General features: G+C 35.1%; 1 protein-coding gene across 1 annotated transcript; it reads left to right on the top strand.

Moving 5' to 3' along the window:
• The first annotated feature begins 75 nt into the window (after window positions 1-75).
• Window positions 76-25,149, top strand: LOC113499818. Its single transcript, XM_026880358.1, has 8 exons — window positions 76-272; window positions 3,931-4,015; window positions 11,160-11,302; window positions 14,213-14,378; window positions 14,664-14,794; window positions 15,481-15,618; window positions 22,680-22,857; window positions 23,471-25,149. Exons 2-8 carry the CDS (start codon window positions 3,941-3,943, stop codon window positions 23,609-23,611), a joined length of 972 nt encoding a protein of 323 aa, XP_026736159.1. The 5' UTR covers window positions 76-272; window positions 3,931-3,940; the 3' UTR covers window positions 23,612-25,149.
• The last annotated feature ends 531 nt before the right edge of the window (window positions 25,150-25,680 follow it).

Genomic DNA, 25,680 nt, shown 5'->3' with positions numbered 1-25,680 from the left:
AGCCGTTATAGTAGTGTTACCCTACAGTATAATTTTCTTTTTTACGTGGTATCATGGTATGGTATGGTTGCGATCCACGAATCCAATCCACCGCTATTCGGCACGTCAAGTCGACAAATCACGCATTGGATGCGTGTTTGTTGCAGTTGTTGCATGTTTGATTTAGTGAAATAAATTTTAGTTCGTGTAGTGTATCCTTTAATGTTTAGAATCTACTAAATTTAATTTGTGTTTAAGTTATCTTACGTTTGTTTTTCTGTTACAAAAAGCCGGTAAGTTTAATGTTTACAAGTTAATTAATTTAAAGCGTTCGCGTGTGGAAATGTACAGTAACAGCGAGTGAGTACACATAGTACAAATTCTAGCTTGCCGGCGTGATTGAAAGTTGCACTACTCAATAATCTCAAATGCTAGAAACGTAGTTTATTTATAAACGAACTACTTTTAATTTAGGTTTAAAATAATATATTAATATTTATTTAATTTTACTAGTATAGGTAGGCTAATTGCTTCTTACGTTTTTCATGTTTCCCACATTTACGATATACATTACTGAATGCATTATGTATATATTTTTTATAAACCAAATAGAGTCTCTTTAACGTGTTTTTCATCTTCATTATCATTATGTTGATTATTTTCTGAACCATCACAGAGTTTACTAAAAAAATAAAAGACTCGATACTATATATTTTATTTATTTATACTGAAAATATATAATATATTTTCAGTATAAATAAACTTGAAGAAATAACCAACCACTAATTTTATACACAACTTTATAAATCGTTAGAAAATCATCATTCATTGCTTATTATAAAATAGCTGTCAGTTAAAAAGATAATATTCTTTTTTCATCTCATCTTGATAATTAACATAGAATTATTAAATCAAAGATGGCCTTGGTACTATTTTTGTAAATGGTTTGGTTTATATTTGGCATCTCTATGTTACTATGTTGCACATTGCAACTTTCTAACATGCAATTGATGTATAATTTGTGTTTTAATTACTAGCTAAATAATTTAAAGAAAAATGGTATTCCTCCTGAAACTTTTTTAGTAGGTATATTCCAAAGAGGTTTAATTACTGTGCCACATACACATCATCATTAGATAATTGATGTTTTAAAAGAATGATTTATATCCTTATTATTTTTTCATGCTATACATAGATTATCTAATAAACTAGGTACTGCTATACTAAACTAGGTCTATAAATACTTATATGAAAAGTATTTTTATTTAGTTGTAGTATTATCCTAGGCCACACCAATAACTTCTGTAATTGAGGTGCATATACCAAAGTCATAAACAATTATTTTAACCGGTAAATTCAAACATTATGAGAAACCCAACTCACTGGAATTTTTCAAGAATGTATAAAGCTATGACCTAGGTTTAAACTCTGACACTTATTTGATGACAAATGATTAAAAAAAAGAACTTTATGTTATTACAAGAAGTAAAACAAAAACTACACAGTTATAGAAACAGATAAATCAGTCTGTTGATAATATTTGATAAGCATAACTAGACCATGAATCTAATCTGAATGTTTGTTTTATATTTTGTAACCGTCAATTGATATAATATAGAAATTTATCAGTTAAAAAAACAACTATGAAGTGCAGTAATTTTCTTTAGTGTTGTTTTTTTTAATTTTAACTTAAAAGTGAGATTTGATAGCAGGCTATTTGACTACCTAAGTTATTTTCCCAGTTGGCAACCTACCATGATAATAAAATACTAGAAATATAATTCTCTGGCATTGTTTGTGTTCTCCTTTTGCTTTTCCAAATGGGTATGAAAAAAGTATGTTAAAAAAGCATATTTATTTTCACACTAAATTATTGTGTATTACATATAAGAAGTTATTATCTTTGGTGTATTATACTATACAAATTACACAACTTGTATATAGTTTGTTAATGCTGTGTCAAATTAATTCATTGAGTATGTTTACGTATTTTTTCTGTTGTAGTTGTAATAGATGCAAGATTAGGGCTCAAAGCCATGTTCAAGAATTACTTAAGTACTAGGCATAATTTATTGTTATTAGAGAATTGTTTGCCCACCTGCTCACTGTTTAATAAGCTTACAGTTTTGTTTTGGTCCATTTAGCCTTGAAATACAAACAGCAAGTGCAATTAGCAACAAAAGTCGATGGACATGACAAACTAGTGTTATGAAATTCTGGTAGTGGTTCTACCTAGTCCACCAATTTTAATTTCATCAATTGGTACTTTCACAAAATTTCTTTTATTCCGTTTTTAAGTTCGAATTTTAAAGTACCTCCTCTGTGTGATTTATGCGCTTCTGGCTGCACGAAAACAATCAGTTCAAGGTGATTTAATGTCAGCTGTCTTTAATGTCTTTCTTATTATCAAGAGAAATTAAGAGACAGAGAGATAACAGAAACTAGTAAAAGGAGATCTAATTACTTACTTATAGATAAATTTCTTATCGATAAGTCACGTGACTTGTCACTTTGTTGCGCCCCAAAATAAAACCAATGATCATTAAGAATGCACATTTTAAAAGCCGCACAAAGTAGGTGTCACAAAGTGATAACTTGCAACAGGGATCAAAGATCAACGTGCCATGTCCGGTATTGTTCGTTACCAAGTAACAATCAATATGGATTAGTTATGATCACCTATTTAAATAAATTCAGGAATAAGACGCCATTTTGTGGAACAGCTGCTGGATGCTTGCAGTTGCACGTTCAGTGTGGATAATAAGCATAGGTAGTTGGAGGACCGTAAGAAAGATGTAATGCAACATTCTCTCTTCCTCTCTGCTAGGAGTGAGACAGAATTAAAGTTGTTTCGTTTTTGAGTATTCACAAAAAAATCTCTAAAATTTAATGTAAAATTAATTGAAGAGAAACTTGACACAAATGTATGATTGCCATCATTGAACAATCCTGTTCAAGTTTGAACGGTAAGAAGACTCTTATCAGAAGCGTCGTCATAGCTTCTCCAATCTTCGACAATCCTGGATTTCCCTAAAACCGATACAAGACGCAGCTCCCAATAATTTTAGCATAAGAACTTGAATATTTTGTTCGATTAAAAGCCATTGAAAAAGCATGAAAATCTATTACGATAAATATAAAATTACAAAGCTATTTATTATTAGCATTGTTTTGTGAATTTCCCACGTATAAATAGTCGCCGTATCTAATCATTGACCATGATTAAGTATTTAAAACACGTAAGAATTATGATAGGTGTGATGTTTCCCGATAAATGTACGTATATCTTGTCTATTTTGGAGGAATTTCGTAGCTGAAATTTACAGATAGGTCAAACCGCGTACATAGTTTACTAAATTCCGAAAGTCCTCCAGTTACAACTTTTTCGTAACACCATCCCTACTTAATGAAGGACAACGTACTAATAATACCTTAACTGTTCCCTTAGTCCCATAGCCCAACGATGACAGCAACCTAGTAACATCAGACACTTCAGGGTCCCAATTCTGCTATTTACAATGGCCGACGAATTAATGCAAATTGGATTAAATTGGCATTTTCGTATTATTCGAAGCATATTTCGAACATAATAATTGGAAATTCAGTGCAGGTCGGAACGGTCAGATCGACTCATGATTAAGGACTCCGGTTGGGTCCGACTCCGAAACTAGTCGGGCACCCCCGATAAATACGCGTGAGGAAACCGTTACATCATTTAATAAGGTCGGAACCCTTTCGGCCAATACAATGAATTTCCAATAATTTTGTTACAATCAGTCAGTGTCAAATTTAATCTAATTTCCATTCTTTCTTCGGGCATTAAAAATAGCAGAATCCGGGCCTAAGTGTCACACAATAGTTTTACGTGGTTTCCGAAAACGGAAGCTGTGATGTGATGCAACTCTACTGTCTGTCAATTTGTTTGTCTCATAATATATACTTTTGTTAAAGGTAAAACAAAATGAGTGCTTTGAAGAATGCTGTGTCTTTAGCCGTGAACCAGGGGAAGGTCGGATTAAGAAGCAATGGAAAATTTGTGAGTATTATCTTCAACACTTTAATGCGAATCTTAATCCTATATACCGATATTTTAAGTGAATAACATTTTTTTACTCGATTTCGAAAAAACTGACGGCTTCCATTCGCAATTTAAAAATTAAATTGTCTGTCCAATTATTAAAGTTCTTGCTTTTTTATACTAGTGTTTAGACATTTTGCCGCTTATAGAAATCGAATCCCAAAACATGGTGTTATTCACCTTATAAGTTGCAATGCACCACTAATTACAGTACAACATATGATCCGTACATTTAAGTCATATTAATAACATAGATACTGATCTGATAAAATAATAAAAATCACTCTAGTATAAAGAAAGTTTCAATGTGTGCTAATCACGCGATTCAATACTTTTTGCACGTGCTCGAAAAACATTTAACTAGTTTCGTACTTGCGTCTTCGGATCTTATCCGTCTAATTTATTTCAATTGTGCAGATTTCTCTATTAGCTACATTTATCTCAATTACCGTTGTATTCTTTAAAAACAGTAGTTCTTTTAGTCTTCTAACTAGAGTCCCAAGTGTATGACCATGACCTATATTTGAACGATATTTTTTCAACTCTTATCGTAAGAATTTCAAGCTAATGGTGGCTCTAAAACAAAGCCGCTCAGTAGCAACAACGGCTAGCAATAAAATCGTGAGTTAACGAGATGCCGGGCAGGGTACTGCGTTGCAGCAAGAAGTTGACTATTTGAACACCATTAATGTTGAAAAACATTGTCTTATTTTAACTTATCCCATTATTTACAAACGGAACCTATTTCGAATTTCAGAAGTCATGTTCAAGGATACACTGGTTCCAACATTCGCGTCAAAATAATTAGTAATAAATATACGTCAGCTCCTAATTCCTCGCATAAATTAACAATAAAATAAATAAACTAGGAATAGAAATAGAACTAAACAATTAATTAACGGTCTGTTGCATCCTTCGACCTTTCTTAATGCTCTTTGCATCAGATACCTATTTAAAGGTCATCTAATCTACTCCAGCATGCGTTCTGTCCTCCACAGACAGTTTATTGTCAACTAGGACCTATCTGCTAACGTATCTGTCATGAGCACGTTTCGCGATACGTCGCCGGAATAGATAAATTGCGTGTAATGTGCACTTGGCAACGAGTGCGATAACGTCACAAGTCACGTGGGCCTGCAATGTGCGCATGTATCGCTCTTGTGTATTCAACCTCCTTTTTTCTAAAGGCTACTCGGATATCACCTTTCTTTGGTAATAGGACCCTTATTATTTCGTAATTGGACCATGTTTTTATTCTCAAGTCTGGCGTCTATGATGTTTAAAAAGGGCGAAACCTTTATTCTCCTGGTGACTATTTAAAATCGCGTCCAGTTTGATGTAGAAAAGTGGTGAAATCTTACAGTTCCATCCCTGTTATTATCATTTGACAGACAATAAAACTTTGAAGAACGTAGTTGACTTGTCTACGAATTTCGTTATTTTAACAAAATCTTGTCTGCAAATTTGTCTTCCCACCGTTGTTTAATTATATTTTCTAATATTGCGGTGTTACATATTCACGTCGTGTTGGTTTTATTACCAATAGTTATGTGGTGTTGTACAATTTGAATCAAGGCCGTTGAAAGGTTTTGCGACGACGCAATTCACATCATGTTATGCAAGTTGCAACATATCCCTCTCAGTATCAGATGACTACCGAAGTATTGCTAACCTATGATTATTACGATCGTTTCTGAAAGGAAATAAATAGAAACTCGCCAAGTCCTTGCGGTTGTATCTTGTCGGCCTAATTAGGATTATGTAATTTTGGCTGCTATGAAAATAATCGGTTACGTTAACTAGAGACCCTTAAAATTAATGTATTTTCATTTATAGCACGTAACTATTTTATTGCTAACATTGTTCGGATATTAACTGTAAGAAAGAAATTGCGTTTTATTTTCTAGATTTATGTAAATGCACATTGTTACAGTTAGCTGCTATAGCGAGCTAAACTTGGTCCACGATCCTTTTTCAAATTCCTTCCTTCCGTCATAGAACAGAGTCCTCAACGTTCATTCATCACAATCAATATTGACTGCAGCCAATAAGCTTGAAATGTTAATACCAACTGTAACAAATTAATTATAACCGCGAAATCAGTATAAACGACGCATGCGCAGTACGGCGGCAATTCAACAATAAATGTGTCAATTTATAGTTCCTAGCCAGTTACAGATGATTCAACTCATCTGCGCGCGCGCAGCTTTGTGTTCGTGGTCGTTTATTGTTGAAGCTTTTATATGTGTGACGGTGACACACAAATGTAATTTGTATTAGAACACGAATCTACCGTATATACACACATGGCGCCGAGCGCAAATATGAATTAAATTGACTAATAGATCCCGTTCGAGTGCATTCGTGACCAAACTAACGGAAATAGCCGAGTTAAGCCGAATGGGTGTGATATTGAACTTTAAAATAACGTAGCTAGGATTTCCTCTGAACGTTATGAAGTTACGAAAAACTTTTGGAAATCATAAAGATAGTTTTATTGGGTATGATATAATGTTTTTACTGTAAGTGATTTGCCTCTTACGTAGCCAACAGCTACTCTGAATGAGTTTATTCTATTTAAGATATCGATATATATATTTTTAAGTAACACAATTTACATTCAACGTAAAATAAAAAAACCAAATATACAAACATTTTCGCACTCAAAATAGGGCTGCATTTTTTTGGATCAACAAGCATTTATACCGTCTACATCCAGTTAGAGACGTCAGAAGAAATAAGGAAGAATTACTCGCGCAATCACCAGTTGCGATCACTCGTATGGAAATTGCCAATATTACACAGTTATCATCATTTGTATCTATTGAGGCACGTGTTCAGATCGTAGGATACATTGTTGCTCGTAAATCATTGTTCCCATGCTTATATAGATAGATGATTGAAACTATTTGTGCTATTTATACCTTACCCAACAATGTTGGTAGCGAAAATAGATTCTCAATAATGCAAGGTTGACAAATCAATGTATATGGATACATTTTTAAAAGGTTTTTACTTGACATTCACAAAAAGGGGACAAAACATAGACGACAGACGTTTCTACAAGAGTTAACAATCAAATGCATGGAAGTGAAATAGCTTACCGAAAATCCAAGTAGAAATCTAGATCTGCTTATTTCTTTTAGAAAAGACAAAATATATTTCGGTATTCAGATGGTATTAGAACATTTTTTGGAAAATAGTTGATCTAAGACTGACCACTAAGAGTCACTACCTGAATTTACAATGTCCGATGAATGAATGAAGATTGGGTCAAAATGACACTTTTCGTATTTCTCTTAAGCTTTCTTCTTTTCTACACAATAATTTTAAATTTAGTATAGGACGGTACACTCAAGGTCAATGCAATGAATTTTCAATTATTGTTTTGGCTTAATGCTTAGGAATAATTTCAAATTTAATCCAATTGCCATTCATTCATCGGCCATTTTAAATAGCAGAATCGGGGCCCTGATAGCAAATCTTTGAAGAAAAGCTCTCAATATATTCTTTTTGAAATTTCCGGAAGAAATAATCTTTGTTGTTTCATATAAAGCAGTTCTCAGCTCAGTAACCGTCCCGCTCAAATAGGTACAGTAAATTGTCCACTTCGCAGCACGCAATGCAAAGATGATACATCCAATGTCCATCTCATTTAAGTAATGAATGATTTATTGTACCGATAAACGTTCGATACAGTTCAAATGTCTTTTTGTTGCTATACGAGTATAAACGACTTAAATATTACGAATTTCATGAATAATCTCTCGAATTAACGTAAAAATTTGAATGCTCGAATGTGCAATACAGATCGTTTTGGGTTCATCGAAATATTTTGTTGAAATGTTCCTCCTTTTAATTTATTCATTATTATTAAAATATTTATTAATAGGACACTTTCCAAATCACATTTTTATTCACTTTTTGTTTACACTCATCGCTCTTGTGGTCCACAAATTCATTCTTATCGAAAAGACAAAAAAAAACATACGTTACTCTTTCCAAAATATTATGAATACAAAATTTAGGGGCATATATTTTCTTTTATTGTAAAATATCCATTGTACCAATCTCAAGACAAAATTTCTCCAAATATACTGTTTAAAAGGAGGAAAAAACAACATAAATAATTTATACATATTCAGTCTAGCCAGACAGTCAACAAAGATACGTAAAAAATTTATCAGAAAACAAAAAAGAAATTCCGAATGATAAACACGTGTGTACCATCCAGGAAAAGCATGTTGGCTCAAGATAAAAATTAGTCAACATTTTATAAATACAATTGCATAATACGTAATTCTGATAACTATCACCGATACACACAGCTGCAAATGGATTTGTATTTGAAGGAAAACAGACTGCATTGTTTTAGATTAGATAATTAAGTAAAGGGACGTTTACAATTGTTTAATTCTCATTTCATTTTCTCACGCGTTTGTATTGAGTCGCCCTCCTTGCCTCCTTATCTCCTACCCAACTGGGGTTTTTAATCATGAACACTCCAGTCGATTTCGGCAACCGAAAATCGTTGGAGTTTCTTGCCGGTTCTTCTCCATAAGAATGACACTTTGGGAACCGTGCAACTAGAGTCAGTAATGTAACGTTTTAAAAGTGCCTGAGAAACGGCCTATTTGAAATAAAAACTTTTTGATTTGAACCGTTTTATTGACATCTTCATTTTAGTGTTGAGACTTCAGTTTACTGAGCATGTTCTTGTAGGTCCATGCAAAAATATTACCAGTTACACTTAAAAGATTGGGTCAATACGATAGAATTTAAATTGCATCAATTACGTTCCTTATAAAGTGTGTCTTAGTATTCGAAGCCTTCATATCTGCATCAGTACTAAACCTGTTATCGTAATCAAAGTTCCTTTTCTCACATTGCGAGATTTCGTCCGGTTCTTAATCATAGATTTTAGTACCTTTTAATTTTGTCATATGCTACATCGCCGTGACTACTGAAAATGCGAACATCATCATCGTCGCGGCGTTCCTTCCAAAATTTTCATACAGAACGTATACAAGTGATGCGAATGAAAATAAGCTGACCGGGTGTGAACAAGAGGAAGACAATTCTGACCACTTTTCTCTTTGCTTCATACCTTAATATAGCATTACTCATATAATGCTAAATAACACTGGAGGCAGGTTTGAAAACAAAACAACGCGTAAACACATTCCTATATATGTTTGTTCGCGAATTGCATCGGTAACCGTACAACGCATCAGCCTTGTTCGATGCATACTCTTAACGTTTCCGTAAACATTGTTACTGCCAAGTAAGACGAAGCCTAAACTAAAAATATATTTATAACTAAGAAAGCAAGATAGGTTTTGGGACGAAATTCAATGGGCCTATGCATATTAATACAAAACGAATGGACTATCCAACTGCTCATTGCATATCTCATCATTTGTGTAATAGGAAATATCTACCAGCTTATGAAGCCTTTTATGCCTGATCATCAAATTATCTCATGGTATTGTATTTTTAAAAGAAGCAGCTCAAAAACGACTCTTAACTAAGTAACGTGTCTATTTTTCCAAGTTTCGCTTGATAAGCGGGATGATAGGGTGATGTTGATGATACATTTTGCTATGCGTTGTACTTGAAATCTGCTGATTCTGTATCCACCACTTGTTATCACTTGATTGAGTAATCTTTTCACATCGGACGTTCCCAAAAAAAAGTACACAACAAAAACCTTACATCTAATAAACAAGTAATTAATGTCTCTCATAAAATTATTATAATTTAAAGTGCTTTAACATTTGAAATAATTATGTATAACTAATTATCATTATTTTCATTTAAGTTTTTGAGGTTTCGACGCGACAGCACAAAATGTGACTTAAATGGCTGTATCATCTGTGGATGCGATAGTCTGCATTTTTGCCATAGTCCGCAGGCACCTTAAGTAACCAAACCTAACATCAAACGTCATATGTTTACAAGGAGTTTTTCGAATAGAGGACATTTTTAGAGTACCAATTCTCGCGTATCCTATTAAACATATTAGATCCCTACACAACGAGTACTTTTAATATATAATTATCGAAGGAATACGTAATAACTGGCCAGTATACTCAGGCCTTAAGTTTTTTATCGCGTGTCTCGTTCTCGGCCATTGATCGGCTGACATTGAACTTGTGTTCGTTTTGCACTACTGCCAGTTACGTGAGCAATTGCCTTCGCAATACATAATATTGCGGCCGTCGTTCATGAGTGGCAGTGTAGGCAAGCGCATAAGGCTGTCTTAGAATAGAATGGATAGTTAAACATGTTTTGACAGAAATGCTTAAGAAATTTTCAAAGGAATCATTCACCTGGTGTGCTTAGACATCCAAAATGGAGGTATCTTTCGAAAATCTGCTAAATTATGCCCTAGCAGTGTTCCGTGCTCCGTAAGAACAGTACCTCTTTGTCAATCACATCTTTACTTTGTACATATAAATACTTTGACTATGAAATCATATACATATGTATGTATACTATGTATCTTGCGCATCTATATTTTATGATTTTAAATAAAATAAATAATTTCAACCAATAACAAATTGGTTAACGTATTCCAAGTAGATACAAAACGTAATATTTATTACAGCATAAGGCTAATGTTTTGAGGAAGTTAATAACTTTAAACAGCTATAAAAACTGGTATCATTAAGAGTAATTTTTGCTCCAATAAAAAAAAAAAACAGTAGCTTTATTGCCGACTGTTATCTCCCATGTTGTATTTCGTATCAGTAAATACTATGTTCCAGTTAGTGTTGAAAAAAATGCCAAACATAATACTAACTAAAAAGACTTCGGTATGCCTCTCAATGGCAATAGAGCTCAATATGCGATCATAATAGTCTATATTGAAGTTTAGAATTTAATTAGAAGAGAGTCTGCAATGAAATCAGTTATTCTATAAATAAGATACATCATTACTTTTAGATGTCTTTTTTGAGAACTCTAGAGTCACCACTTTCTATCTGACTACCTTTCGAACAAATGTCGAAGCAAACTCTTTTAATTTTGCACTAAGAACATTGTCTATAAACTACTTTCTTTACCTCCTCCAATTATTGTATATTTCTGTTGTCAACAGGCATCCTTCCGTCCCTTACTGTCGTGCGCCCCCGTGGCTATGGTGGGGCTGGACCGTGGCGCTCACACCCAAGACCTCACCAAGAACATACAGTACATCAGCAATGATAAGGTCAAGCTAAAAGCTGATCCCACCTCCATGAAGTGAGTACCTGTTTTAATTATTATTTTATGGTTCCTCTCCTCAAGTGAAGAAGCAAAAACGAGGAAAAGTGACATACGAATCTTCTATCGTATGTCGCTTTTCCTCGTTTTTGCTTATACGATAACTTCTTATATAAGCACCGTTTGTTTTGAAGCTCCCGCCGACGCAAAAGGAAGGAACGAACGAATTGAAAGATTTCAATAATATAGTTTGTGTTGTATTAAAGGTGAATTATATGTGAGTGTTCCAGCCTTGTTTGATAAAAATCTGTCAAGCCATTTAATATTTGTGGGGGGATTTGTTTACTTTTCGGTTTTTTTTATATTATCTTGTAAAATGATTTGTAAATCACACACATCACCTAACCTCTCTAGAAATGACAGAATAATTGGGAAGCCCACGTTTGGTTACGCATTGGTGTCGCGACACTCAACACCCACTCATAACGATGTCAGTTGAAGAGCATATAAATAGCGTCTTCTCTTCCTTTTCTAATTTTATCCAAAAGGTATGTGTTTTGCTTTTACAATTGGACATAACTCCTCATATGGAATCCGGCAGCCTATGATAGAACTGAAACGATCACCAACATATGCTGTCCAATACTAGCAGGGGTGTCCTAGTTAAAATATTGACTATCCTGGAACACGCAAGGAAGTTGATCCTATTTTTCAACTATCTTCAAAACGGATGAGGTTCCTAAATCATCTGTATTTTTGTTATATTTGTTACTTCGGAACTTTGAACTGGAAGAATTGATTTTGTTGTTTTTTTTTTTATTTACCGTTTTATTATTTGGTTATTTGTAGGTTCTATGTTCTTGTTATATCATATTCCGTTTAACAGCACAATTACTAGACAGCATCCATTTAATGTCTCTTGATTTCTTACGCCAAATGTTACGCAACATGTATTTGTTTTGTCGTCCGAAAATTAACAGCCAATAGACGAAGTAGGTCGATTTGGCGTTAGGAACAAGTCGGGTGACTGTCGCGCGAGATCGTATGATAGCGCATCACTATATACGTAATGCCTTAAAGTATTTAACAGCTATTTGAGGAACGATATAAATGACTCATACTTTTTTTGACTTTGTCAGTTTGAAGACTTAATTTACGTATTCATAAGAACCTGAAAACTTCATTATAATATGGTACATAGCTGCATCTGGTTAGACTGGAAGCCGATCCCCACAAAGTTGGGAAAAAGGCTTGATTGATGACATGAGACATGATGATGATGATGATGATATGAACTTAAAACTAAATGAAGTATTTTATTTATTTATTTACAAAGAACGGCACATAATACCACTTACACTTTGCTTAAAAAGTTACATTTTAAAACTTACTCTTGTACTATCTACAAACAGGATTGGTAAAAAACACAAATATACAAGAAGTGTTATATTAGGGAACATTAAAATTTTACCAAATGTATATAATAGACAAAATCTTTCTTATGTGGACAGGTGATCAGCAGAGCAAATAACAAAAAAAAAACGTTTATTTCTTCACTACATACAAAACAAATGATTGCAAAAACCGACAGTTGACAGTTGAGTCTACATCTTCGGTTAAAGTTCTAACTGATGTTTCGGTCTTTAGTAAACGTTCTAATAATAAAATGACCAGTTGGTGACCGGACGTTGCCCCGTTAGGGGTCTTTGCTAAGATTCTATCTAGGAGTCTATCTAGCTAGATATTTCTTCATCAGTAATTGAACAAAAGAGACCGAATCATAAAACTGATAGAGCTGATTGTAACCTAATTACAGTATCTCTTTTAATTCACGGGATATCTTCTTGGGAAGTGTCCCGTTCCTCTTAAAGGGCGTGCACGGATACATAGAAGATAAGAACGCCTACAGTAACCCCAATTTTCTCATCAAACAAAGCTTAGAACTATCTTCATTAAGTCATCAGTATATTATTTCAATACGCTTTCATTAAATTATTCACTCCAGTATATTCTTCCCCATTTGCACCCTTCACAACTTTATAACGGCTAAACCGGTTTTATCTAACATGAAAGAACACTCGCACATAATTCACCTTTAATACGAAACAATCGCCCTATCAGTTCGAGGGCTGTGATACCACGGACAAAAAGAAAGACACGTCAAACAGGCACTATTTTTTTGGATCCGGGTTTAAAATGTGATAGGCCATCTACCTGGGACCCCTTACTCTATGATATTCCGAAATCAAAATTAATGTATACATCTTAGGCTACAAACAGCATTTTAGACATCAGAAATACATCCGTATCGTCAAGCCTTCAGCGCTTTCTAAGTGTTCTGAAAAAGAAACGGCCTTTTTAACCTAAGCAGGGGTTTTACAAAAAAATCGTATCAGATACGCAAGAATTACCTAGACTTAAAACACGCACTACAATCGAATGTCCCATTAGGAGGCGGACTCGCAGCACGGCGTGGTCATTTCTCATTGGCGTGATGACTATTATGATATAACTCGGCACTCCGTGCAAGCTCATTTGATAACAGGGAATGAGATGGCAACTCAAACTTTTTGACGTTATAGCATTCTGCCACTTTTTATTAAAACGAGTCATTAGTGGCTTATTATGGAAAGGACATTCTTCCCCTTCATACATGGTCTAAGATTAACAGGGACCAGAAGACCTATAAACATATTACAGTATAATTTCCTCGTTATCGAGAAATGACGTGAGCTTCATTTGTCTGTCGATCAGAGTTAGCGCTCGAAGACACGGCCTTCGGTTACCGAAGGTCAAGGACAGGAACATGGGTGGGCTTTAGTCAGTAGAAGACTAACACTCCCATCCAATCAACCTAAAGCGGAAGGAGTCATTTGATGATTTCTCATCCGAAAAAAAGAGTTCCCATTTTGCGATAGTAAATCAAATTCTATATTTATCGTTTGGTAGGCTGGACAAGCGGATAGACAGGCCAGTGTGCGTGATGATTAACTGGCTGCTGGCGCGTCAGAAGCACGTTATGAAGTACGCGACGCTGTACCTGGAGCAGGGCTTCGACGTCGTGTCCGTGTCCTGCACGCCGTGGCAGCTCATGTGGCCGCTCAAGGGATCACAGGTATGTAGGAATTTGTGCTTTATAGTGATGTGAATAGGTTTGAGTTTTGGTAAATGCTTAAAAAAGTTCAAGACAAAGCCTGATGAATTCGTTTTCCGTGACTAAAAGAGTTTTAAACACAGTTATCTTATTCATCCGAATCCTGATACCATTGAAATTAGTTTAGTCTTAAATTCCTTAGATTATTTCAAAGATGCCTAACTACCATAGGTAAAAAATACCTTCTTAAAATTGCAATCACAATCTCAAAATACCACATAATCTTCATTACATTTCTTTTTGTAGTTAATAGCAGAAGACCTGATAAAGTTGATGGCTGCCAACGAGAACGATCACCCACTAGTTGTGCACGGGTTCTCCGTCGGCGGCTACATGTGGGGCGAGCTCTGTGCCCATGTCATGAAGAATAAGGAGGCGTGAGTGTTTATAGAAAAGAATAGAATATTCCTTATTGTACACCACATAAGTATAGGATTGGATACAAAGAAATAGTTACATTTTGCCACAATGGGCGGTCCTATCGCTAAGAGCGATCTTTTACAGATATCTTTTGGATGGACTAGATTCAGAAGGAGTAACGTTTTAACCCCTCTTGGCTTTTTTAAAGAGTGCCCTAGTATTAGGAATTGCTTCTTACCTCATTGGAACACCGGATGATATCCGGAACTGCCATAGCTCAAACAGAATTGATACAATAATATCATAATAGACTGAAGAAATCTAAGTAGTCTGTCAGACAGGTTTCCCAAAAACATTGAATATGTATTTTTCATTTTATTACATCATTCGAAGTAAGGAAGATTAAAAGAACTTAGATAATGAAATCCAGTGGAGCTAGTTACATGACTTGCTAGTAAAAAGCGTACTGGCAAAAAACGTCACACGAAATCTTATTTCACTGTATCCCCTTCATTTTTTGTTTACGAGATAAATGGAATATACGTATCCAATACTTTTTGGAAATCTGTCTGACAGACTAAATAGAATATAGAGACCAAAATACAAATTATATTCTTTCCAAGCAACTATTTAGGCAATTTTTTAAAGTAGTATTAGTAATACCAAAAAGTAGCAAGCTTAAATTCCTAACTGCATATTATAGGTACCAGCCAGTGATGGACCGCGTGGTGGCACAGGTGTGGGACTCGGCAGCCGACATCAGCGAGATTACGATTGGCGTGCCGGCTGCTGTCTTCCCCAAGAACCAGGTCATGCAGAAGGCACTCCGAGCTTATATGGAGTAAGTATATATGATCTGTCATCATCCTAGCCTTTTCCCAAGTATGTTGTGGTCGGCTTCCAGTCTAACCAGATTCAGCTAAGTACTAGTGTTTTACAAGGAGCGACTGCCTATCTGACCACCTCAATCCAGGTTGACGAAACCCCCGAAGTTAGACTGGATGTCAGACTTTCTAGCTTCTGACTACCTGTAACGACTATCAAAGGTGTATGAATAACAGCCGGGACCCACAATTTAACGTGCCTTCCGAAGTACGAAAAATCTCGATTTACTCGACCAACCGCGTCAAACATAGCTAAATCTGTGTTCTATCCACTTATGCCGTTATAGCTTAGCTACGAGCTCCTCCTATAGGTATACTATATGATCTGTCAGCTACCAAATAAATCCACCCTTGTCAATGGATACTAATTTATTACTGATCAAGGTCGCAACATGGATAAGGAGTGTGAGATGGAAGTGCAATCAACGTGGTAGGTTTAGTTTTTTTGCGATCAGTCAAAAAGTCACTGTCAAAATGACATTCCCATTGAGCCAAAAAAATATTTGCTGTTATTTTGCCGATATTCAAATTTAGAAACCGGATTTGCAATTGCATAATGTTTTTGCATATTTTGCCAATAACCACGTGATGATGCATATTTTATTTTCTAGTGTGACAAGTTATTATTGGTAATGTATGTTTAATTTAATTGCTTTTGATATAACTATTAAATTTTGATGTAACAACCTGGTAACCCCCTTTTTAACTGGGCATCCTTAGCGGTTAGAATATAAATGTCGATAAATTTTCAAGAGGTTTTTAACCAGGAAATATTTTAGAGATTCATACAAAAATCTTGCACCTTCAAAACCATTTCAAATTGTTTATTTAATGTCTCATTAATTCATAAATAAATCATGCAAGTAGATTTAGCTGATAATCTTGAAATATATAAATTACTTGTGATTCTTCTAAAACCAAACAATAATATAATTTGTCATGAATTAATTAATAGATAATAATTATGACAACAACAAAAAAAAAATACTATTGTACATAGTTCAAGGTCGCATATTTGTTCCAACGTAGTATAAAAGACATTGTTTAAACGCGTCGACCTCTCAATCTACTATCCCAAGACCGAATGGGATCTGAAAACAATATTCCACTTATACACCACTCGAGTGAGGTCAGCGTTAGACGAGTGGGGAGGCCTTTGCCCAGTTGTGGGATATTTTAAGTTTTATTTTTCCATCATGTACTAATAAAGAAATATGTTTTGTTTTGATACTAGGTTGTCCCGTAAACCAATAAAATATTTATCAACCCGATAGGTTACACAAGAAATTAAGGTTTTTTTTTAATGTCCCGAGGTGTTTCACTGATATTCAAATTACATGCACAAAAGCACATATAGTGCACAAAGCACATATATCTACGCTATCGGAACCTTGCGTACAATCTAGTATTACCAAGAACAAAAAAGAAAGAGGAAGAAGTGAAAATTAATAATGTGATGCCTAATTCATTTGATGGGACATTCACTTTCGCTCTGTCTTTCTTGACCCCTTACATGGAACCGTTAAACTTTTAAAGCAAACATGTTGGAAATCGCATTAGAATTTTTTCTTCAATTAAGAAGTATAATTAAATTACAAATACAAGCAAGACTTAATAGACGTCTGTTATCTCTAAAATGATAACCGTTATAATTCTTATTTAAATTGTTGGAATTTATGTCATGAAAGGTGAACTGATCCACAGTCCAAAGGTTATTTATTATCTGTTCAATAATCTCGCGGCTTATGTTGCTTTATAATTATTTTACAAAGATCTTTGGATTACCAGAGATATGGATGATTACGGATACGATATGACAAAAAAGAAAATGACTTCATGTGGCACAGGTCCCGGTTTTGAAAAAAAAAATCGGGATAAGGAACTGTTTTTTATGATAGATCATTACTCAAAATCAGAATTCGGGTGTTGAATTACATTAATAAACTCGCATACATTATAAACTGCTCACTGCCCTGCTGCTGCGTCACTGCCCTGATTAATGTCACTGATGACATTCGCCTTGCTATGGAGAACAAGTGCCTAACAGTACTTGTTCTCCTCGACTTCAGTAGCGCATTTAATTCAGTGGACTATGATGTACTCTTGGGTGTACTACAATCTCTCAACTTTTCTTCCTCTTCCGTAGATTGGTTCTCCTCCTATCTTCGGGGCCGTTCGCAGTGCGTTCGCCATGATGATTCTTTTTCTGATTGGTGTAATCTCGTTGCGGGGGTGCCCCAGGGTGGCGTCCTCTCTCCTCTATTATTTTCTATCTTCATTAACTCTTGCACACGTTCAATTACTTCTAACTTCCATCTTTACGCAGACGATTTGCAAGTGTATCGCCATTTCGCACTAGCTGATGCTGATGCTGCTATATCTGCCATAAACCTTGACTTAGTCCGCATTAGTTCATGGGCGAAGTCCTTCGGACTACGACTGAACCCAGATAAGACTCAGGCATTAATCATCGGCAGTCGACATCAGCGTAGTTTACTCGACGCCCATTGCATCCCTATTTTATACCTCGACGGTATAGCTATCCCATACTCGGACACAGCCAAAGACCTAGGCGTTATAATCGACTCGAACCTTTCGTGGCGATCTCATATTAACGAGGTTAGCCGCAAAGTGTATCACTCCTTCCACTCGCTTAAGAGCCTCCAGTTTTTCCTTCCCTTGAAATGTAAAATTTCGCTGGCTCAAGCCCTGATTCAGCCGATTATTGATTACGCTGATGCCTGCTTTTTAGACGCTACTGAGGAGCTATTAAACAAGCTTGAGCGCTTGCAAAACTTGTGCATACGTTTTGTTTTCGGGCTACGTAAGTACGACCACGTCTCCAACTTTCGCAAGGATCTCAAGTGGCTTCCTATCCGCCTTCGCCGGAACACTCGGATATTATGTCTCCTTTTTAACATCCTTCATAATCCACATTACCCATCGTATCTACGAGAGCGTTTCTCATACGTCAAGCCTCGCGACGCTCCGTGCCGATCCCACCTCAAAACCCTCCTCAAGTTCCATCCCCACAGCACGGACTTCTACTCCTACTCCTTCACCGTGCACGCAGTTCGATTATGGAACTCTCTGCCGCCTGACATACGGAATTCTTCATCTATTTCCATATTTAAGAGACGAGTAAAGGATCACTACCTGTCATCTTAATTTCTGTTGTGTCATATTTATATTGTATATATGTATTTATTTATGTAATTGTAATCTTATCTTAGTTTGTCTCTTTTTATTATCTTTTCTTCTTTTGTTAAAATTGTATTTGTCATATTCACCTCTTTCTGTTTTTCCAATGCTTGTACACTATTGTCTATTTTTCTAACTTATTTATCCTTTCGCAGGTCTGCTGGAAGAGATTTCTCAAAGAAATAAGCAGTACCTTTGTACACCTCTTTCTATATTTGTGATACTTTTATTGGTCTGTGTACATAAATGATAAATAAATAAATTCGATATGCATAATCTTCATTGAACTGCACACCTAGGTACGGTTGATAGTATCATATTTAGATACTTTATGTTCATCTTTCTATTCATAATACATCAATGAAATTTGTCATCGCGTATGTTGGTAAAATACTCTCCAAGAAAATGCCGCAATCGTGTCTAAAATAAAAAAAAATAAGTACATAAAGCCCTAAAACTGAAAATACAAGGACTTTTGTGGACAAACGGCACAAAAAGCTTCAAACGATTATTTTAATAGGTGCGTAATTGCGTACATTTTTAATCTTATATTCGTATCGCGTTGACATTTATAATAAACAATGCGTGACGCTATCCCAAAGCTCATTATCAAAACTCATGTCAACGAACGTACCACTTTATCTACGTTTAGATTGTAATCTAAAACTTTAACACACGTGTGTTTTTGTTACGAATTTAGTGACGTTGGTATTTACTGTATAATCATGATATATTTGATATCGAATCTGATTTTCAATCTTATTAAACAATACATTAGAAAGTTTTGGGTTTTTTTATTAAATATCATACCACGTATGTCATACCTTCTTAAATATGCTTCAGTATCTGTAGATGATAAAATATAAATACTGTCCAACAACATTTCACTATGCCCTCTATCACTACCCCTACTTTTTTTCCTTTCACATATTCGTCCACTGCTGGACATAGGCCTCCTCAATTGCACACCATCGAAATCTATCTGCGACTGCTTTTACGCTTATTTTACACAAGTTGCCACTACAATTATGGATGTTAATATTAATAAACAACTCGGGAAAGATGGTGCCGATAATTGTGAACATTAGATTTTTCTTGATTCGTCTAATTACAAGAAAATAAGCCAAATATTTTGAAAACAGGAAAAAAAGAACAACAGGGAAAACCACAGAGCCGTGTCAGAGTATTAATACTAGAAAAATCATGGCACAAATCTTTTATAATCTAATCAAAACATTTGGAAATAACAAATATGAGATAACGCGTCATAATTCCCTTACGTTTTAAGACGACGATAATATTATCAGCTGGTTTTGAAGTTTACCTGTCAAACACGTGACGTTTGTTGAAGGTAAATAATGTAGGAAGCTATTATAAAACAATAAAGTTTATTAGAAATTGATGAGAGAGTAAATTACTTCGTTTGTATTAATGTTAAGCTGTTTTGTAGGCGGCAGATCCGATTCGGTTGGTTTGTAATGTCAAACTCTATTTTGCTCAATAAAATCCGTTGTGACTACTTGTGACCCAGTGAAATGAGCTGCAGGGGTCAAAAATATCAAAAAACCAGTTGTTATACTTTTTATAAATAAGGTTTTAGACGATTTATGGCCAAAATGTATTTGACCATAAATCGAGCTTTGAATAAGGCAATAAGGGATTTAATGCCAATCTCTCCAATTATGCAATTGAAATATTAGGGAGTAGGGGTCATCCTATTTGAGAGAACAAGACATGAAAAGTACTATAATATAGAAAAAAGTTTGGTGAAATGAAACTTCCAATTCTTTATATTAAATACTTATGAATATGAGAATATGCTAATAGAAACAAAGTATTCTTTATTGCCTTCATAGGGACACTACCTGATAACACTTTTGGGTCGAACCACACGTGATGCTATATCGCTCAGTCATTATTTAGTGTTACAGAAACGTAACGTAAGGATTATTAAGATAAAGAAATAGTATCGTTCAAAGATTGCCCTAATCTATCACGTAAATTGAGAAAACTAATTCATGTAATAATTTTGGAATATAAAATTGCTAGTTTCTGATCTCATTTGATACCACTGCAGATCAATGAGCCTCTTCCTGAAAAGAGGGACAGTAATCACCACGCTTGCCCCTTGCGTGTTGACCATTATTTAAAAGCTACGTCTGTTTTTTTTTTCAATTTATAAGTAATCACAATTGCTTACTCATTTAACGCTCCACGACAACTCCTTAATTCATCGGACAGGTTTTTTAACACGTTCACTGCCACCACAATTTTCTTGAAGTTCATAGCGATGCCGCCCTATAAATTCACGCGAACACGCCAGGCGTGTCGGCGGCACTGCATCTAGTTAAACATTGACACGCTAGGCGTGTTCAGTGGCACGTCGATGAAGTTAAATTCTAAATTTGTCTATTTCTCGGGTTTAACGATGAATATTAGTTATTTCGCATTTCGCTTCGCAAGAATAAAGGTGATTCTAATACGGTAGTGAATTTAACCTGGAATTATGGCTGGAAATAGATTTTTAGGTAAGTAATTATCGTAATTTTATCAGAGATCGCAAACATGTAGTCATTTTGAAATACTTTATACATAATATTAACTTAGATAGGTAAGTTTACGGCACGATACCTGTTTTAGTTGAAGTTATCGTATTTATTTACTACAAATACCAAATTTTTTACTAATGTGTGCACTAATTTAATATACATATTTATTTATGTTTTGCATCATGTACATACACAGTGATTTAAGAACTAAATAAATATGAGTAGATACCTACATACCCTGCGGGTGTCATAAAACAAAAATGTACGTAGCTATGTACCTACATAATGCAAAATATGTTAGGTATTAGGATTATTATGTCTTATGTAGGTATTTCTAGTAATTAGTAGGAATTTAAATAATTGAAGACTCTCACAAATAATAATTAGAAAATAGTAATAAAGTAAAAAAATGTGAAGCCTGATTGTGTATATGTGTTGCCATTTTTACAGGTATGTCATAATTTAATTAGAAAAAAAGTTTCAGTTATCATAATCATGAAATCTTAAATACTTAATAATTATTTTCACTACTTTCATAACTAATCGATTAACTGTATTAATAGGTTTAATTAATAAAGTTATTTGCTATATTTTTAATTTTTTTATACATGATAAAACTAATTATAATGACGATGAATTTTTGAGCAAAAGAGGAAATCTGGCGCTCGATGGCCGCTTGCCGAACACGCTCGCTTCTATCGCTCGTCTTCGCGCGTTTATGGTTATTGTTTATTTACGACAGTGATACCATATACCATACACTTTACGCGTGTTTTCATTTGTGGGAATACACCTATATAATATAACGGAAGTATAAAAACGAAAGAAAGAAACTGTTGACAACTTCTGATAAGTTGAAAAGGTGGACACGCCCGGCGTGTTCTCGGCATTACATAATCACTTTTTTTTTAATGCAAAAATTAAAAGAGTTTTTCCGGAGGCCACCTCATTTATACTTAGGTTATTGCTAGAGGATTATGTACTGAAAATTTCAAAAGGCAATTTAGGCAAATTTTCGTAATATCTCTAAAACATTTAGGACACGCCTGGCGTGTTCGAGGCGTAGTTATAGAAATTAGCAAGAACACGCTAGGCGTGTCGGCGGCATTGAACGTGTTAACTCTGGCTTGGGGCAAATTGGCCCGGAGTGTTTTTAGTCGGCGAAAGTCCGACATACCCCCATGTCCCCTTGCCCTAGGCGTGGATTAAAGTCATTAGCTTTTTACCCAGAAAAAAATCCTTTAAAAACTCCAGTTTTTCTTTCCTAGGTACCACATGAAGACCTTCCACGAAGCGGCCACCTCCCACTACATCAGGTCCTCGCAGCTGTTCCACACGAATCTGTGTCGTGCGCCGGCGCTGTTCCTGCTGTCTCGCAGCGACCCTGTAGGAGCTGAGCGGAGCAACCGCAGCGTGCATGACAGCTGGGTCAAGATGGGCATTGAGGTGAATGATTTTGATAATGATAGCCAAGTGGTTGAGGTCACCACGCCAAGTCCACAGTGCTTGACGCATCGCTGGTTCGCTCTCCGCTTGATATCATAATAAATAAATGCGGAAAATATCACATATATCATATCATAATTTGTGTATACCACGAATGCTTGTTTTGAGTCTGGGTGTATGAAATCTGTATGTAAGTTCGTGAAACCCTCTGCGATACAAGGATTAAATACATGAGAGGGGGAGACGATTTAAAAAAAATATTCCACAATTTTTACTTCTTTTATTTCTGATATACTTCTAAATACAAACTTAATATAGATATATTACACCCAGACACAGAAATAATTACCTAATGATAACGGAGATGATTTTTGCTAGTAAAAATCAAGCGTGGGATGTGTGCACATAATGTGTTGTAAGCTTTTTGACATACTGTACCTGCAGCCAGCAAAACATTTGCATCGCACATTAACATTTTCACAGCTCCGCTACAAATTCTCGCACGAAACACTTTCAAAGCATAGCTAGAAATTCTTGCAGGACACATTTTTCTCGCATCTTTAGTGGCACTTATACGGTACTTCTTTATCTTACACATCATTGCTACTTCCAGTGCACCTGGAAGTGCTGGGACCGGTCGCCGCACGTGCAGCACTACACTAAGCACCCTAAGGAGTACGTCGCCGCGCTGTACGAACATCTCAACAAGTACGGCCTGGTGTCCCAGCCAGAGAAGATGAGGATGAGGTTATAAGGACCCGTAGGCAATACTGTGAGCCTCTTTAAATAGTTATAGGATCAAGTTATGTTACGAACGCTGATTGAATAGCTTAAATTTTTTTTAAAGTGTCCATCTGAGGAGATCGCCAGAAGTAGTAACTTGAATTAAAGTGAGAGAGCCTGCCTAAAGCTGCCGTATAGGTGAGAGAAAGAGCAGATCGCGTTATATTATGCAACGGTATGCACGCCTATAAGAAGTTATCACTTCAAAATAGTTTTTTTCTAGTTGACCCTTGGCAGGCGCTTTGGAAATGAAATGAAATTCCGTAAGGTACTCTTTTAATAAAAATAGGGATGATCAATGTACGCAACAGCAAAATGAGGATGTGACTTCAATTTTTCATTTCATAAACTTAGGCGATTTGATCAGCATTCGTTGTAATCTGCTGTTGTTGGAGAAAGACGGTGCTCTACTGTGCGTAACGTTGTTTCACCTCCACAACAGCAATTAATAGTCCTATTAAAGAGCTCACAGTAACAAGTAGTTCAGGGTTAATCTAGAAATTTTGCAGTGGTTTTTGCAGATTAAAACACAATATCATAAGTATGCCTGATTTGTATCAATTCAATAAAACTTATAGTGTACAAAAACCACTTGAAATTTAATTCGAAGTTTCGTTTATAAGACTCTTCTTGTTGTATTAGTTCAAAACTATATTTCTCTATATGTTTAATTTTTAAAACATTACAAACTATAATGTCTGCCTATCAACAAATCGACTTTAAGATATATATTTGTAATCTTTCTCAATTGGTATTTAAATCATACTTATGTAACTTAAAGAAATTATACACTTTATTTTACCTAAGTGTACGCTCGACTAATTCAAAACGACCCGAGTATACACGAGATAATCACGTGACTTGAGCCGAACAAAACCGAAAGTAGCCGAGCGCGCACGAAGTAACAACTTATTGTATACAAACGTGTTAACGACCAAATTATCTTGATTTATTTGATACAAAACAAATGTTGAAATTAAATGGCAGTTTATAAATCGCAAGTAGCTGGGAAGGTGAAACGGTGCAAATAGTTCCAATTTAGTTATTTTAAGGTCTATGTAACTTGTAATTAGGAAAAAAATTGTATGTATGGTCTTAACGGTTCAAATTTTGAACGTTTACATATTGTATTTCATAACTATGATCGTTTGTCTCACTCTTTCACTCGGTCATGCGTATGAGAGTAAAAGGGACGTCTTTATTTTCAAAGTTCGTCTTGATCTTACGAACTTAAACACTAAACGCTTGACTTCTGTTAAGCATATCTTTGGTTGTTTCTTCTGATAACGAAACTCATCAAAATTACTGCAGTCTTTAAATTAAATAGTGTTGTGATTTTGAACCTTATGGCTTGAAGAATACGAATAAAAATGTCACTTACTACAACATATCATTACTAAAGATTTTTGTGTGTATTTTAAGAAACAGTTTCTTTTTTTTTAATTAATACACCCTCAATTCGTCAATATATCATCAAATTGCCTTAAAATGTTGTGAATCAGGTCCAAAGTATTAAAAGATGAATTTAAAATGTTTAGTATGTAAGTTTTTTTATAATGTAGCTATAGATTAAGAGAATATGCACTGTAGTTTATTATGTAGTAAAATACACTTTTATAAAAACCTTTTTTTTACCTTTACCTGCCCTTGAAAACTAAAATGAAATTTAAGACGAAAACAACATGTATTATGTAAAAGACATTGAAAACAATGTCTTTTCCATAATACATCTGAATTTTAGTATAATGTAGATATCTAGATATACATTCGTTTCCCTCGCATACGTCACGGCGCAAATTGCAATGGTTGTCGGTGGGGTGGGTGACTACCCTACCGACAACCTGTCTGTGTCTAGCCAGCGGGCGGTAACATGTGTTGATGCGTAGGCGAGCCGAAATATAAAATACTAGCTGTTGCCCGCGACTTCGTCTGCGTGGTTAGAAGATACAAGTTATGAATTATTCTTCGTTCCTATTAGTCGCAGCGTGATGATATATAGCCTAAAACCTTCCTAGATGAATGGTCTATCCAACACAAAAA

The sequence above is a fragment of the Trichoplusia ni genome, chromosome 13, assembly GCF_003590095.1.
Source record: "Trichoplusia ni isolate ovarian cell line Hi5 chromosome 13, tn1, whole genome shotgun sequence".
In the NCBI taxonomy this organism is placed as follows: Eukaryota; Metazoa; Arthropoda; class Insecta; order Lepidoptera; family Noctuidae; genus Trichoplusia; species Trichoplusia ni.
The sequence above is the reverse complement of the archived record's forward strand: the minus strand, read 5'-3'. Positions and strand labels throughout refer to the sequence as shown.

Excerpts from the sequence above, each read along its gene's own strand:
- LOC113499818 (XM_026880358.1), top strand. The coding sequence starts at position 3,941 with ATGAGTGCTTTGAAGAATGCTGTGTCTTTAGCCGTGAACCAGGGGAAG. Across the intron at positions 14,379-14,663 it reads GGCCGCTCAAGGGATCACAG|TTAATAGCAGAAGACCTGAT; the intron begins GTATGTAGGAAT and ends TTCTTTTTGTAG. Across the intron at positions 22,858-23,470 it reads GGGTCAAGATGGGCATTGAG|TGCACCTGGAAGTGCTGGGA; the intron begins GTGAATGATTTT and ends TGCTACTTCCAG.